The following is a 17181-nucleotide window of genomic DNA, read 5'->3' as shown; positions in this document are numbered from 1 at the left end:
TACAGTGGTTCTCAATGTCCTCTGGATCAGGGTCCACTTGAATGAACATCTCAAAACGTTCACTTCAGAGCATGTTTATCCTAAAGATCAATCATTCGATTGTGTTCCGGCTTGGATCAATGGAATTTATTGAAAAAACGAATTTTTCAGGGTTTTAATTAAAGAATACATTAAATGTCTTTTTTACATTAATTATTTTATATTAACCCTTTTAGAACTGAGGCCCATTCTAAAAATCCTAACTAATAAACGTATGTTGCTATTTCCCAGATTAAATGGGTTAATGTTATATTGATCAATACAACCTTAGTGTTATGCCAATTATTTGGGGGTCCACTTACAATATCCTCACGGGCCACAGCCCGCCACAATTTGAGAACTAGTTATTGTAGACGCTGTATATTAGGATTGACAATAATGATATCACAATGCACACAAAACTCCTTCAAGAACCCCCCCCCCCCCCCCCCCCCCCCCCCCCCCCCCCACCCACATCCCATCATCACCTCCAGAGTCAAGTCAGCCGTTAAGTTGAGCATGGAGGACCAGTTCTTCGCTGAACCGCTGAAAGACGACTCGGCCAGGAGCAGTGGCACCGTTCTGTGGCCCAACCCTGACTCCAGAGTCACCTGGACCACCTGCAAGACAGAGAAGGTACAGTGGGCTCACACTGAGCATTGTGGTCTGTGTACTAACTGGCTGACCCAATAACTCTCCATGTGCTTGAGTTGAAAATCTAAATAGCGTAGTAGTGATTATCAAAACGTTTCCAGTTCAATTCACAGTTATCTTTTGCCTCATTCACCCATCTTAATGTTAGACGTAATATAAAAACAAAATTTTGCCCAATCTCAGCCCCTGAATAACTTTGTTCTTCAAGCCTTTAAAAACAAGCATTATCAGTGTCTCTTCCAGATTTCTTTACTTAACGATGATTTAAGGGGGTTCCACACTAGCCGCGGTCACCGCCTCCTAGCAATTAATTTTCAATGGGAGGCGGGCGGCTTTTTCAGCCGCGCACGAAGTTTTGGGGCGGCGAGGGGAGCGGGCGCGGTCCCGTGAAATCTCCCGCGAGCGTGCTCATTTGTGCATGCGTACGCGGGCGGTGAGAGATGGATTGTGTTCATCTTTGTGAAATACCGCGCAGCGTTTACTCACTGAGCGAGTGTGTTTGTGTCTCACCGCGGCGCGGCCACCGCTGATCCTAGCGGCAGCCCCGACGGAAACCGCCTGTAGTGTGGAGGGCACCTTACTTTATGTGTGTTAACCTACAGTACATGCAACCTATGGAGAAGTATTGTAAGCACAATACTTGACTGTAACATAAGAGACCAACTATTCTAGAAATGAATAGGAACACAGCATACCTTGACATCCACAGTGAAGCTCTCACCCTGGTTGGATCCGTCCTGGTCCCTGAAGCTCTCTGTGATCTCGGTGGCTGGCTCCACCCCAAGAAACCAGTAGTTGCAGGAGTAGATGTTCATGACAGACCACAGGTTGCTAACATCCGCTTCAGCCACCAGGTTCTGATCGCCCTTTGGCTCTGATGTCATGGCTGCGGTGATGGTCATCACCGTGTTAAGGATGACCGGTGAAATCTAGGGGAAATGTGATTTGGACAAAATATTACTTTTGTTTCCAAGTTTCTTAGCACCACACTCAATTTACAATGTAGGCATTCAGAGCCACAAAGTACAGCATTAGTGTAAGCTGCATGAGCCCTAGTCAACTAACATGGTAAGACCATCCATGATCTTCGTCCAGTTCCAGCAGAGAATCCCAGACTTCCCTTTCCCCGGCCACGTAAGACAGTTCTGACTAACCCATCCCAAGGTGTTCCCAGGCCACAGTGGAGATACAATACCTCACCTGGACCTCGGAAAACCTTTGTGGGGGACATCTCTACTAGATTCTCAAACCACAGCAACTGATCCAAAGATCCTCAGAAAACCCATTCAGCCACTGGTATCCGCAATGTTGCTCTCAGTCATAAAGGTAGTGGTTTAAGACCAGCAATGAGCCAGTTACAGTAGAATCTTAATATAATAAGGCATAATGAAACTGAGCAGACTCTTTGGTGAGGAAGGGTCTGATCCTTCGCAAGTTATCACTACATCCATTCCATGTAGGTTTACTTGTTATACTGTAGCAACTTACTGCTTACATTAAAAAAAGAAAGAAAAAAAGAAAAGAAAAAAAGAACTGCCAGAGACTTTTAGTTTATGGCCACTAAATGGCGGTGTTCACTAATCTATGAGTCAATAATTGCTTCCTGGCTGGAGACAAGTGCAGCCTTTGATCAGATGACTGTATGTGTGTGTGTGTGTGTGTGTGTGTGTGTGTGTGTGTGTGTGTGTGTGTGTGTGTGTGTGTGTGTGTGTGTGTGTGTGTGTGTGTGTGTGTGTGTGTGTGTGTGTGTGTGTGTGTGTGTGTGTGTGTGTGTGTGTGTGTGTGTGTGTGTGCGTGCGTGTGTGTGTGTGTGTGTGTCTGTGTGTGTGAGAAAAAACATTCCAATTGTAAACAGTGCTGAAGCAGGGTTTTTCCATTCTCCTGTAACTTTGGAACCGTTTGACCAAATCACAAAGACCATGTCTATTTGCGTGAGTAATCGGCGGGCGGGAAAAATATTTCGCATCGACTTGAAAGGGTACAAAAAATAAAAAAAATGGCCGGCATGGAGGGGGGGGGGGGGGGGGGGGGTGCATGGTTGAATTTAATCTCGGTTTAAGTTGCAGGATAAATGCATGGATGCTCCAACAGTATACTGCTGTAGAGTTGAGTCAGAACTGTTTAACATACCTTAACTATGAACTCCTCCACAGTCACACCACCCATCAGTGGTTGGTTGGGCTGAGTTCTGGTTTCTAACACAACAGAGCATGGCTTCAACACCTGTTGGCCAGTTGAATAAACATATATTCCATACATTAGAAAATGGATTATACAGTGTCCATTCAAAATTATTCACTATCCAAAATATTCTTGTTTTTTCAATACACATTTACAAGCAAGAGAAAAGGATACACCAGTTTCAACGCCAGGCGGACTACGGCTGCTATGACGTAATCGCCGTAGCGATCAAAATGGTTAAGCAAAGCCTCGGCGGCGACGGGTTCCCACCCCTTTCACTGAACGCTTTGGTTCCCATGGCGACGCGTACACGCAGCAGACGGAGTAGGTGCTACATGGGAATGGACCTTCTGCCGTAGACGGCTGGGGAGACGGCAGGTTTATCTATCGAGCGCGGATCATTTCCGTTTAACGTTGTCATCTGCCGTTGCCGTAGTGTTGCTTAAGGTCGCTATTGGGGACTACTGTATAGCGACTACTGTCTGCGATGGATGCATGCACTAACACAGACATTCACTCGTCTCCGACAGAGACACACACACACACACACACCGGTCCTCTCACATTTGGAAAACATTAAAGGCTCTTTTCCACCGGCAGCGATATGACGATAACGATTTAAAAAAGTGGGTTTTCAATTGAAGTGGATCGGCAGCATCCACCCATCACCGATAAAGACAACGATATCCGACAACTACATCGTTAGGATCAACAACGATGTGGTTAAGATCACAGTGATATGGAACTGGGTCTCTGACAAACAGCTCGCGATGCGCTCTGCGCGAGCGGCTGTTAATTGGTGCCTCTTCACATTGATGTCCGATAACTTTATCGGACATCAATGTGAAGGCATAATTATTATCGCTGTGATATTTTATGGCTATCGTCATCGTTATCGCTGCCGGTGGAAAAGGGCCTTAACGCTTATATCGTTTTTGAACAAGCGATTAAAACATTTTTGGGGAAAAAAATTAAAAATTAAAAAAGATTTTTCAACATCTTTTTTGAGTCGCGGTGAGCATGAGTCGATAATCGAGTCGATTTTCGACTCCAACATCACCTCTGAGACTCCAAATTTTTAGATACTAAAGTATATAAAGTATATAAAATACTTTATATACTTTAGTATCTAAAAATTTGGAAGAACATACTACAAAAGATGTCATGCCCACAGGTTAACATGTATCCCTGCTGCTACATGATTCCTAATGAAGCTCAGCCTTGACAACAGATATGCAGACGGTAGTGAGTCTCACAGTGGTGACAGCCTTGTCCTGTTGGTTGTGGATAAAGGGACAAGCCAGGACTTTGAGCTCCCTGAGGTTGGCCCTCATATCCTGGGCCCCGTTGTCCTCCATCAGCAGACTGAAGTCACACTGGAATGATGCCACCAGGGCAGGGGCATCTGCCTTCATCAGGCTGGCCACAAACACCACCTCTGGATCCACCACCACCGCTCGCAACCTGGTCCTGGGTGTTGGGGCTAAGGGGGCAAGAAATACATATTTGACATGATCTTTTTCATATTAATAATATCTCCTTCTGGGTGGAGAGGCAAAAGAGCAACATCAAAGAAAAGTACAGTTTGCGGACAATGCCAACAAAGTAACAAATAAACAATCATACATAATTACATATAGTAATTCACCACTTAAATACTATACTTCGCTGACCAGCGAAGCTACTTGGTCCCCTCATTTTCGCCTATTATGCCCAGAATAACAACACTAGGGTTCATGCGGTACATTTACATGTAATTATCAAAGTATATATCATATAAACGTCTTTACAGCTGTAAATTTGAGTAGTGACCATCTATACTATAATTTTGCGAATGTCTGAGTGAGTGAGTGAGTGAGTGAGTGAGTGAGTGTCTGTCTGTCTGTCTGTCTGAAACAGCGTTTCTCCTCAGTGGCTGGAGCAATTGATCTGAAATCGCATCACCATTAGCATATGAACACACCTAACATAACTGTGAAGCCCGTTTGTCACTTTCACAAATCATATACTGTATATTAGCATTTTTATGGTGTATCTACTATCTATTCTGCATCTAGCATGAGGCACATCTATTTTGCATCTAGCATGAGGCAACATGTTTAACCAGGTCTCTCTGTGTGTGTGTGTGTGTGTGTGTGTGTGTCTGTGTGTGTGTGTGTGTGTGTGTGTGTGTGTGTGTGCAGGCAGGCGGGTGGGTGGGGGGGGGGGGGGGGGGGGGGGTAGCCATTAAACGAAACGGGTATTTCTTACATTGATGCTCCTACATATTATCATGCAAGCACCAGTTAAAGTTACTTTCCATCCCTCATATACTGTATGCACAGTGCACATCCCATAACCCACACACTGCACATCATTTTGGAGCTCATATCTTTGAACGGGTAAGGGCTAGTAAAGTTGATTGCGATTCTGCTTCTGAAGCATACAGTAGCAGCTGGGGTTTAAAGGCCCTTTCCCACTGGGCACGATAACGATAACAAATATTGTATTCAATTTAAGTGGATGGTAGAGTCCACACCACAACGATAAAGCCGTCATAATTGACGTGGACGCCGACATATCGTTATTGCGCCCAGTGGGAAAGGGCCTTAATACATCCATGATGCTGTGAGGTGAAGATGATCTGAAGGAGAGAGTGAGGGTTTCTTCAAACTCACCCGCCTTGGTGTCGGCGACAGCGTGAATCTTCAGAGGTAGCTTGGTGTCGGCGTGGGGGGTGGCGGTGGTAGCAGCAGCTGGCTGCTCAGCGCTGGGAGGCAGGGCCTTTATAAAGAAGTCTCCCACAGCCATGAGGAACTCCACGCTGGCACACACGTACAGCTTCTGCAGCACGGCCACCAGCTCCCTGTCCCTGCTGCTCTGGCGGTACGTCACGTCTATCATGGCCTCCTCACTCTCCTCGTCCCGCTTGCTAATCATCCTGCAGGAAGAACAAGAACAACCATTGACAAAGTAAAAGAACATCCCCTTCCTCTCTCTTTGGTTGTGTGGGTTCATGTCCTATCAGTGCAATAGTAATTAACACTGTACGGACTCACGCTCCAGTAAGGCCTGCCACTAATTCGAGGGGAGCGGGTCCCCGGAGTTCTTTATGTCTCCCACTTCGCAGTTCCATGGAATGTTATTACAATATGGACCCCCAGCTGGAGACCAAGAGTGTGACTGCGGATCGGGCCTCCATGGAGCACGACTGTAGCCATCCCGAGCTACGTCATCACCAATGTGCTTCCTTTCTCGGTCTGGTGGTCCTCCCATGGAGTCTCTTTATGAGAACTTACGTTCTAATTTCCAATCAAATGGCTGCATTTGGAGCGACCCGCCTCACACCGTTCCTGATTGGTCGAGCGGCTGCAGCAGCTCTCACATTTTGAAAACAAACATGGCGGCCCCCATACCCGACAAGAGTTTACAAATCACAAATAAAAGCTGTATTAAGTGAAGTTTTATCTGAAATCAACAGCATCTCAGATCTCAAAAAGAACAACAGTTAGCATTTTTGGAATATCTGTCTGGAAAAGACGTATTTGCGACGATGTTTTGATGCGCTGATGACTACGGACTGGACCTGTCAGTCAAAGTGAGTAACTACGTCATCGTAAAGCGTTGTCTATGGCTAGCACAACTGTGGATTGCTAGTATATTATACCAGTAAGACTCCCTAATCGGGAGATAAGCGACCAACGGTCGCTTATCTCCACAAATAGGCCAAAAGTTTGTTTTACCAATTATCAAGACATACGGGCAGTTGACAGTTTGCCATGGTTACTCATTGAAGTTGAATCTCCATATATGGAGACATAAGTTGCTCATACCATAGCAACCATGTTTTTTACAGGGCCTGGGATTGATGACATCAGAAATCTCCATATATGGGCATGAAAGGGATTTTGTTTCTGGAAATATGTCTGTGGGGTGCCACATTTGGAATAAAACACTTACATCACACATCTGGATATCCATACAGCCCATCTAGTTTGCCTGTGTCCATTTATGCCCATATATCTGATGACATTGGGACACTGATCTCCATATATGGGCATAAAACTTATGTTAATTAGTAAAGCCTGGGGATCTCCATATATGGGCATGAGGGGTACCCTAAAAGGGCATCATCTGGGAATAGCAAATATAGTTATCCTAGAAAGTGAAAATCTTACATCAAAGGCCATAACTACCTACCTACCACCATACTGCATTCCTCATTAAACTACCTACCAGTAAGATGCCTATAGGGAGAAAAGCAAAGGGCGAGGTTGCACCATTTCTTGGTCTTCTGGCCAGTGATGTATATCGGACCATTTAACCATATATGGAGACATCTGGTACCCAAAGATATTCACAGATATGGGCTTAATATTGATGACATAAGGGATCCCCATATATGGGCGTAAAAGGGATTTGGTTCCCCTGGCATCACAGGGATCTCCATATATGGGCATAAAATGGATTTGGTTACCCTGGCAACACGGGGATCTCCATATCTCCATATATGGGCATAAAAGGGATTTGGTTCCCCTGGCATCACAGGGATCTCCATATATGGGCATAAAAGGGATTTGGTTCCCCTGACATTACAGTGATGTCAGTGGCTGGTTCTACAGAGGGGATCTCCATTTATGGGCATAAAAGGGAATGTATGTATGATGATGTCAGATATCATAGACGTCATAGGACTTTCACATAACGAATAACTGAGTAAGCATGTAAACCCGTAAAATCTATATTTGGGCATGGCTGATTTATGACCTCATCATGATGACACGAGCAAACACAGCTGAATTGTATAAATGATCAGTGCAGAAACCAACAGAAGTATTTGACCAAGACTCTTCGATTTAAACAAAGGTGTGACGTTTGTTGATGGTCACAAAGGTGTGACGGACGGACGGACGGACGGACGGACGGACGGACGGTGGAGGTTTTCATAGTAAACTGCTCCCTGACGGTCGCAACTATACCACTACTGTGCATATTATCTTAACATTCTAATATTCTACCACTATATACTATCTAACATTATTGCTATACTATATTATATATACTATATCTTACACTATTATATTTACTTACAGGACAAAAGTTCCAAGTTCATTTCCGTTGTAGTGGGAATCAAAAAGGTGAAAGAATTAAGGTGGTGAACTTAGGATCCAAGGCAGCTCTGTTCATTTTAAAGTAGAAATTTATTATTTGAATTCAAGGAAAATTTTAAAAACGCAGGTGACCAACGTGTTTCGGCCTGAGGCAATCTAGTTCCACTGTAGGGAAAATATTATATTTACTACCAGTAAGACTCCCTAATCGGGAGATAAGCGACCGTAGGTGCCGGTGGCTTATCTCCACAAATAGGGCAAAAATGTGTTTTTCCCAAATCTTCCTGATCCATGTTGATGACATGAGTGTAGACATGCTGTGTAGTGATATTCGTGATTTTAGGGCAAAAACTGTAGGAGCAGTGTCCAAAAATGTGTTTTAAAAATCGGCCTGAAGGTGGCGCTAGAATAGGGCCATGTGAGAAATGAGGGGTGGGGTCTCCGTGTTGCCTTGGCGGATGAATAGGTACCGGCCCCGGCTCTCCCGGACGCTCCTAGCCCGAGTTACGGCATTTTATGTGCGCTGCAGTGGCAGGGGGTCCTCCACTGGGGGCGCCACCACTTTTGCATCCGTTCTGGAGCACCAGGAGTCGGTGGTCCCCGGGAATTCCCCGTGAGCAGCCCCGTTGGGGTGGTAATTTGGTCATTTTTGCACATTTGGTCATTTTTTACATCTGGGGGTCCCCCAGGGACCTGGGGGTCCCTGGGGCTCCAGGGGTCCTTGGAGGTTGTAGTTTGGCAGGCAAGGAGTGTGTGTGTAAAATCTGGCATGGATCGGGTCAACGGGTGCGGAGATATAAGCAGGGAAAAAGTGTGACGTGTGACGTGTGAGCACATTTGGTCATTTTTTACATCTGGGGGTCCCCCAGGGACCTGGGGGTCCCTGGGGCTCCGGGGGTCCTTGGAGGTTGTAGTTTGGCAGTCAAGGAGTGTGTGTGCAAAATTTGGCATGGATGGGGGCAACGGTTGTGGAGATATGAGCAGGGCAAAAGTGTGACTGACTGACTGACTGACGCACAGACAGCCCGTGGAGGATTTGGTAGTAAATGCGACCTACGGTTGCAATTATTGTTATTACTACTACTTGTATTTGCTTGTATCTCCCTCTTTGTCTCTCCTTCTCTCGACTCTCTTCCCCCCCCTTCTCTCTGCCCCCCCCCCCCTTCTGCCTGATGCTCCTTCCAGTTGAGGGGGAGTTTTTCGTTGCTTGCTCAAGGTGGGACTGTCGGGTCTCCGCTCTACATGCACAGCATAGCACCATTTTAAATACATTAAAAGAAAACATCATGGTTCTAACATAAAACAATGATATGACAATAAAAAGAGAATGGAACAAAAAAATAAAGATTTGGATTCCTTTCACATGTTGGCTTGATGAGATGTCATGACACTCCTACTCTTGAAAGCAGCTACACAGAAAATGGGACCTTAACACGCTGGGAAGCATGTGAATAGGCGCGTTTCTACGGGTTGCATAGAAATTTCAACTGTTATATATATACACAATAGACAAATGTTCTTTGAAAATATCTACAAGTTCACAATGCGTCGTGAACTTAGATCGGCTGTTTTCAGCGAAGAGATTTGGAGTAATGTGGAAAAAAAGGAGGGGGCCATCATGTACAGACCCCTATGAGACCCCGATCAACAAAGAATCCAGTCTCTTACCGTGAGGTGACTCTCTGCATCCCAGTCCTCAGGTCATCCAGGGTGCAAGTGGTGAGGATGGTGTTTACTTCCACCATGCCGTTGGCCATCATCTTCCCAGAGGCCTTCAACAGGTGGAAGGCCAACTCTCCCAGACGCAGGCTCTCATGGTGCTGACCCAGAGCAGATGGCTGGGGAGGTTCAATGATCAACAATGGAGGAAAAAAAAGTCCTTAAAGGGATATTTCACTTAAAACAAAACTTTGGGTCATTTTATCGTCTTAATCAGGCTTTTGAGAGCACCCGGGACAGTTTATGACTTTTTTTTCATTTATTTTTAATAATTCCATTCTCCCCAAAAATGATTACAAACACGTGTTGGGTTTGTATAGGAAGGGGGCGTGTCTGATACAATGAAAATCAAATATCTAAATCCTGAATCAAGCAAATTAAAATCTCTCTAGGGTATTCACAAAAGCCTGATTAGATGATAAAATGACCAAAAGTAAAATATCCCTTTAACAATCAGCCAACCCAAATAACACCTAAAGTATTTGGCACTTAAAAAACGAACAGAAAGAAAGAAAGAAAGAAAGAAAGAAAGAAAGAAAGAAAGAAAGAAAGAAAGAAAGAAAGAAAGAAGTAAAGCACCTGTTTTGGGTCATTGTTGTAGAGCACCAGTCCGAGGGATTCGATGTTGAAGTTGAATTTCAGGGTCTCTAGTTGTTCTTCCTCATCCTCCTCTGTCATGCTCTCCCTGGGCTTCTCAGCATCTTCTTAAGAGACAACAACCACAAAGAGGGCTTTTCAAACACTGATTCATTGAAGCTTCAGCGTTAGTTTATGCAGGACACGGGAGTTGTCCAGCCCAGCTGCAGTCAGCTGTCAGTCAGCTCTGTTCTCATATCTGCTGGTCATTACGTCACACTGCCATACTCCAATCAAAGCTCTCACTCAGTATGGAAGGCTCCTTTAAATACGGCTTGCTTTCTCTACCTATGTTTGGTTTCCGAAGCTTCGGAACATTCGCTGCTAGCTGCCTCCTCCTCCACCCCAGCCTCCACCTTTTGCACGATCAGTCTGGCTAAGCTCTAATACTTGTGATTGTGTCTGACTAAGTTACAGTACATGTCAATGTATTGTTAAGCTCAAATACTGTGATTTTGACTGAGTAAGTTACATGTCAATGTATTGCTATTGTTCTGCTATTGTATCCCTAGGCGGGGGTATTGCTTAGCGTTCCCTGATTTTGCTTAGCATGCTAGTATGCACACAATTCAGGGAACATCTCCGAACGTGGAGCCCTTTAACGCTGAGATTAACTGTATTCCTTTTATGCAATAAATGGTTAATACTACTAAAACACACACACACACACACACACACACACACACACACACACACACACACACACACACACACACACACACACACACACACACACACACACACACACACACACACACACACACACACACACACACACAAAGACAGAAAGTTTGTCCTGACCTTTGAGTGCAGGGCTGGTGGTTTTTAGATTAAGGCTGATCCCCTGTGTGGGAGCAGTGGGGTCAGGCTTGTCAGGCTCCAGAACACTTGCCTCTCCCCAGTTGTCCATCAGGATTCTCAAAAATACCCGTAGGTCCTCCTGACTCACTGTCACCTACATGGGGAACAGAGGGAGGCTATATCTCATCCATTTGTACAAAATATAGATACATTCGCAAATCTCCATTTATGGAGTACTCCATTGTGTGACCATTCTTTCTACACTACATTTTAGTGGACAAATCCGGATAATATGTCAGCATAAATGTGTTTAAGCCAATCAGCTATAATTCCTTTCTGTTATCCAATCACTCTCCTGCAGAGACACACATTGTGGAAAGGAAGTTTGTATTGTGTAATATTGTAATATAATTGTATCATTCTATAATCTATCCAATTGTTTTTTTAGATGTGTATTTTTTAGATGTGTATGTTTTGGATGTGAACTCCAATGATTACCCTCATCCAGGTAGAACTTTAACCCCCCCCCCACACACACACACACGGTAATGATTCCACCTACCACATAGCCCACATAAAATTATTTTGATTCTGCTCTAGTCTATTAATCTCAACATTTCCATCCCTGGCTGCTATTCACTTTTAACTCTTGTGTTTTAAGACTCACTTAACATACTGTGTACACTGCTACAGTGATATAATTCGGTACCGGGAGCCTAAGCAATTTTCTAACACACTCTCTTTAGCCAGTCACAGTCACCAAAGAAAGAAAGAAAGAAAGAAATCGTACATTCATTGGTTTGAGATCTCCATCGATTTCTATGGCAGCCATCTTCTTGTACCAGGAGGCTGCCAAATTTCTCTTAACAGTCAGAAGCAGGTTCACTGGTTGTAGAAGCTCAGTTTTGGACTGGGTCAATGAAGGGTCCACAGAGATCCTGGCAGAAACACATTTCACTTTTTGACAAAAGCTTCAGTATCCTGGATAATATTGCTATTCCATGTAACCTTACCTTAATCCCAGGTTCTCTGATTTAGCCAGTTTAACAGCTTATTTGGGTTATTGTAAACAGGATAAGGTATTTACATCCACTGACCTGGAAAGTTTAAGCTGTGTCAACTGGACACCCATGTTCTCAACAACCGCTGGTAGGGGACAGCCCTCCGCAGGCACCAGGGAGAAGCTGTTCCCTATGGTGATCAGACCCAGGTCCACCTCCAGGGCATTTTGGGAGACAGACGACTGTGGGATGATGATGAGTGGCGCCTTCAGTTTGATGTCCATGGAGAGGCGGAAGCTCTTCTGGGCAAAGTCCCTGACGCTGGAGGCTGCCTTCTCTGCTGCCTGGGCCGTGGCGGCACTCAGAGCCTCCTTGGCTGCCTGGAAGTTGTTCATGAAGTTCTGAAAGACATGGCCAATCGTTTATTTCCAAGAAGCAAGCATATACTGTAGATAAGCAGTCATGTTTTCACACACAGTATGTAATCAAGTACAGTATGGAATAAATCCATCTAAAGTATCTACTGTATGAACAGCTCTATTCATTTGTGCCTTACCAGTAAGGAAGTAACAAATTTATGGAGGTAGATCACTTGGATGCATCCCACGTTGAGCTTGACTTTGCCGTCCACTTTGGATGTGTCTGCGTAGCCCGCCCCTTCAGTGGCATTGGGAGTCAAACCCATGTTGAAACTGAATACTTCGTTTCCTACTATGGAGATGGCCTGGAGGGAAGAAGAACGAATGGTTACGCAAAATGTTATTTTACATGTCAGGTTTGCTTTAGCTTACGCTTATTATCAGATTATGGACGCTCAGTGATGAATAATACTACTCTTAAATAGTAAACTAATTATTTGTGACTCACCAAACACATGGCTGTGAGATTTTTTTTTTTTTTTCCCATTTTTTTTAGGTCATATGCAAGCAATAAATCATAATCACAAATTGAAATATTGGTCGTTCAGTTTGGACCACCAGTTTTGGAGATATGGCTATTTAGTGATGTCTTGGAGAGATTTGACACGTATCCCAGAACACATCTGCCATATGGGTGGATTGTCATTGAGCATTACATTTTTGCTAATTTTATTAAGAAATCTTGATATCTCACAATGTATGAAATTAGACACCAAACCAAACCTGATGCAACGTGGTGGGCAGGTACTTTACCCTTGCACAACCTAACTCTGAGTGCAATACTTAAGGCATTTCATAACTCCATATATTATAATTGCCATGGCTCTAATATCTTCATAATAATATACTGTATCATGAGGTGTTTTTATTTTTATTCCAACCTGCATTTCAAGTAATTAGAATTTAGCAGATGCTCCAGAGTGTCTTAAAAAAGTGCAAGATCGCATTAAGTGACATGAACCCTAGTCAACAGCTTCCAAGGTTTTGCTTGAGATTAACTCAACCTCTGCCAAAAAAATACCCCTTTGTACCCCTTCCCTGCCATGCCCGAGGAACCCGAAGATTTAATAAGCTTTAATAAATATTTTTTTTTAATCGAAGTGGGACTAAAATAGGCCGGAACTAATGCTCCGTGATCGGTTTCTACACGGACACATTATTGAGCGGACCAGTTAACATTGAGACCGTAAACCGGAAGCGGCTGTCCGTCCTCTATTCGTTGGCTTTCTGTGTAAACACGGCAGCTTACAGACGGAGAACTTATTGATCAATTGAAAAAAAAATAAAAGGATTTGAGAAGCTGATGGAATACGCGAACACACGATGCATAGCAGTGTTCGATCACGCATGATGGGAACTTGAATAGCGGCCGCTTTAACAGGTAGGAGAAGCCAGCAGTGAAAGACATAGAAATAAACTACGAATGCGTTAAATAACTTTATTTTGGGCACTTGCCTTTTTGTGGATGCTTTTGGGATCGACATTGAGCACACTGAAGTCTTGCATGCGTGCAGATATATGGGTTTGTGGTCCTTGCATCAGGAGAGATCCATTAATACCTGAGGAACGAGAGAATACTTCAACCATGTTCTTAATTCAACAGACCTGTGATAAGGTGCCCACCTGATGATGGACCCCAATGACATACCTGCAACCATACCCGTTTCCTTTAATCACTTAAATGCTATTTTAAAAAATAGCTACTTGTACAGTAGATATGTCAATTTGTTATGCCCAATGTCCAAAATAGGAACATCAGGGTTCTTGTTGTTATGATCTAAACCAGCTACTGTATGTAGGCAGCATGGTATGCACTCATCAATCATAAGTGTTGGTTTCAGATGATTTACTGTGTTTTGGTGATCTTATTAAATGAGGCCAATGGTGGCTCTTTACCTTGGATCTTGATGTCAGCAATGTTGCACTTCTGGTCACGCACCAGGACATTGAAAGCATCAAGCTGCATCATCACTTTCAGGTCGATGACATTACTATCAGATGGAGATGCAAGGGCAGCTGGAAGGGAAGACTGAAGTGTTAAACTCTACTTTGTTGACCAGGGTTCCCCAGGGATCTGTACTTGGCCCCTGCTTTTTTCCCCTCTAGTCTACACCAAATCTCTTCACATAAATAGCAGATCTACAAGTAAATATCAGGACGTGTTGTGAGCTTGTATATGTGCAATTATTATTATTTATTTGTTTTATCCTTTATTTACCATGGGGAGGTTGGCTGAGCATGAGTTCTCCTTTTTCAGCTACGCCGCTGCTTCACATTCACACAGACACATTAAAACCTAGAAACTGGCCAGTACAACCAGTCTTATACCGTTGGCTACTGAGCAGCTCCAATGGAGCAGTTTGGGGGTTCAGGGCCTTGCTCAAGGGCACTTCAGCTGTGTTGATGGTAAATGGATGATAAATGGACTGCATTTATATATAGAGCTTTTCACCAAAGCTTACATTCACCCAGGCAGAGGAAACCATGCAAGGCACCAACCTGCTCATCAGGAGCAGTTAGGGGTTAGTGTCTTGATCAAGGACACTTCGAGACTTGCCAGGAGGAGCCGGGAATCGAACCTGGAACCTTCGGATTCCAAGACGGCCACTCTACCTCCTGACCCAGTGGCTCAGGGAGGAGTAAGTGATGGCCATTCACTTCCCAACCAAGATCTTTCCTGCCGGTCCGGGGATATGAACCCGGGAACCTTTTGGTTACAAACGTGCTTCTCTAACCTTTAGCTTTAGGCCACCGCTGCTCTCTAAATGTACAGACATTTATTTACTGCATATCGTTACTTCTGCGCCACACTGCCATAAAAGTATAACATAATTACATTTTATGAAGAAACCTAAAAGAGATTATATTAAAGCTTATATTAAAGTACCATATGTCATAGACTTTACAAAGGTTGCCAGGTGCAATAAATCATGGACAAAAGACCAAACCTAATTATTAACCTGTTTTATCAGCTCTACTGTCAACCCTTAACAACAGACCACACAATGTGTTTGCTTGAACAGATGTGTGGTTGAGTGCATGCTTGAATGTGTAGTAAATATTAGCAAACATGGCCTCTTGAAAACGTGCTATGTTTTCATTATGCACACGTGCGTGAATATAAACGTGCCTGCATGCATGCGTGAGCTGAGCTCCTCTCAGGGTTTGATTGTTTGGATTCTCTTCTAGGTCAGTTGAGTTCAATAATAATGGGCCTTTAAAAATACTGAGCAAACAAAGCCTTGATGTCCAGCAGAATGAAACCAGTGTATGCATTTTGACCTGATTCTGTGTATGGCTGCAACTATGGCTACGATTATTTTCTTAGCGATTATACAAACAATTTGTTTTTCAATTGATCGAATCGAGAAGTAAATGTTTTTAAATGTATAATAAATAAACAGATCAACATGAAAAAAAAAATAATAGAGTTTTTTAATAATCTCGTAATTTTTTGTTTGTCGTACACTAATATTGTGCAAAAATACATAGCCAATCTACAAGCTTGTGGCACGTTGTGAGCTTGTAGATTGCATTTTCTTAGCATTTATTTTACATTATAGCCTATAATTTGAATTGCATATGCAATTGAGTACAATGGACCACAATGGAAAACAAGCCCCCTTGGGCTTTTTGTGTTATCCTTTTAGCATAAAGTTTGAATTTACTACCGGTAATGTTAACAATCGTGTTAACACAAATATCTTTCCATTGATTACTCGCACCATGGAGACTTCAATAATATTTTTTGGTTTTTGTCGCATTCCTAAGACAAAAAAAATATTAATTTACAATAAATGTATCCCCATTGATTCCCCATCCGGAATCAATGGGTGTGAATTTGCTATAATCACATTACTATTCCTTTAATACAATATTGAATCAATCAATCAGAATGACCAAAAAATTTAAACTGTTGGAGCTCTATTGGACTTTTATTTAATTTTACATTTACATTGTATTACTTTATTTATGTGGTATATTTTTGATAAAAAAGAAACCAAAATGATTAAAATTAAGAATTAATTTAATCTAATTTTCAAAATCTATTATTTTATTAAACTCGAAATGTGTAAAAGAATCAATGAAATGAATTATTCCGATTAACTGGTGCACCCTATTTCTTTTCCCAACTTCAACTGGAAGGTTACTCCATCATTTATACACTCAATGAGTTTAACAATCGGGTCACTGAAATCCAGGTTAATAATTACACTCAAAGAGTGTCACGTTCACTTGACCTACTAACTGCAGTTTTATATCCATGTAGCTGTGTGTAAAGCTCACACAAACACACACACACACACACACACACACACACACACACACACACACACACACACACACACGTGTGTACACGCACAAACACAAACACACACGCACATGCACAGCTCACGTGTGCACTGTGCTGAGGACTTACTGGACATGGTTGAGACAGCCTTGCTGTCCTCAGCCTTGGCTTTGGTCTCTTTCTCCGGTGAGGACAGGCTACTGAAGGACAGAGCAGTTGACAGAAAGTTGATTGAGGAGAGGAGAGCTTCGGTGTGGAGCAGCAGGTCAAGAGAGCTAAAGGTTACCTAGAGAGAAGAGAGAAGGAAAGAGAGCAAGGAAGTCTCCAATTGAAAATCGATATCCAAAAAAAACAAAAATAAGTGATGAGTA

General features: G+C 43.2%; 1 protein-coding gene across 2 annotated transcripts in view; it reads right to left on the bottom strand.

Moving 5' to 3' along the window:
• vps13c (vacuolar protein sorting 13 homolog C) overlaps positions 1–17181 on the bottom strand; it is a 104690-nt gene that overhangs the window by 25437 nt on the left and 62072 nt on the right. For both annotated transcript variants that reach the window (XM_080730550.1, XM_080730551.1), the window contains 14 exons: positions 16940–17096; positions 14416–14535; positions 13975–14078; positions 12657–12824; positions 12197–12501; positions 11890–12037; positions 11100–11253; positions 10242–10366; positions 9612–9781; positions 5511–5773; positions 4110–4336; positions 2803–2895; positions 1368–1601; positions 507–638 (listed from right to left, as the gene is read on the bottom strand). In XM_080730550.1, the coding sequence (XP_080586676.1) occupies positions 507–638; positions 1368–1601; positions 2803–2895; positions 4110–4336; positions 5511–5773; positions 9612–9781; positions 10242–10366; positions 11100–11253; positions 11890–12037; positions 12197–12501; positions 12657–12824; positions 13975–14078; positions 14416–14535; positions 16940–17096 (2400 nt within the window). The remainder of the gene's footprint in view (positions 1–506; positions 639–1367; positions 1602–2802; positions 2896–4109; positions 4337–5510; positions 5774–9611; positions 9782–10241; positions 10367–11099; positions 11254–11889; positions 12038–12196; positions 12502–12656; positions 12825–13974; positions 14079–14415; positions 14536–16939; positions 17097–17181) is intronic.

The sequence above is a fragment of the Nannobrachium achirus genome (assembly GCF_963921795.1).
Source record: "Nannobrachium achirus genome assembly, chromosome: 7".
Taxonomy (NCBI): Eukaryota; Metazoa; Chordata; class Actinopteri; order Myctophiformes; family Myctophidae; genus Nannobrachium; species Nannobrachium achirus.
Note: the sequence above shows the minus strand (reverse complement) of the source record. Positions and strands in the feature narration are given on the sequence as shown.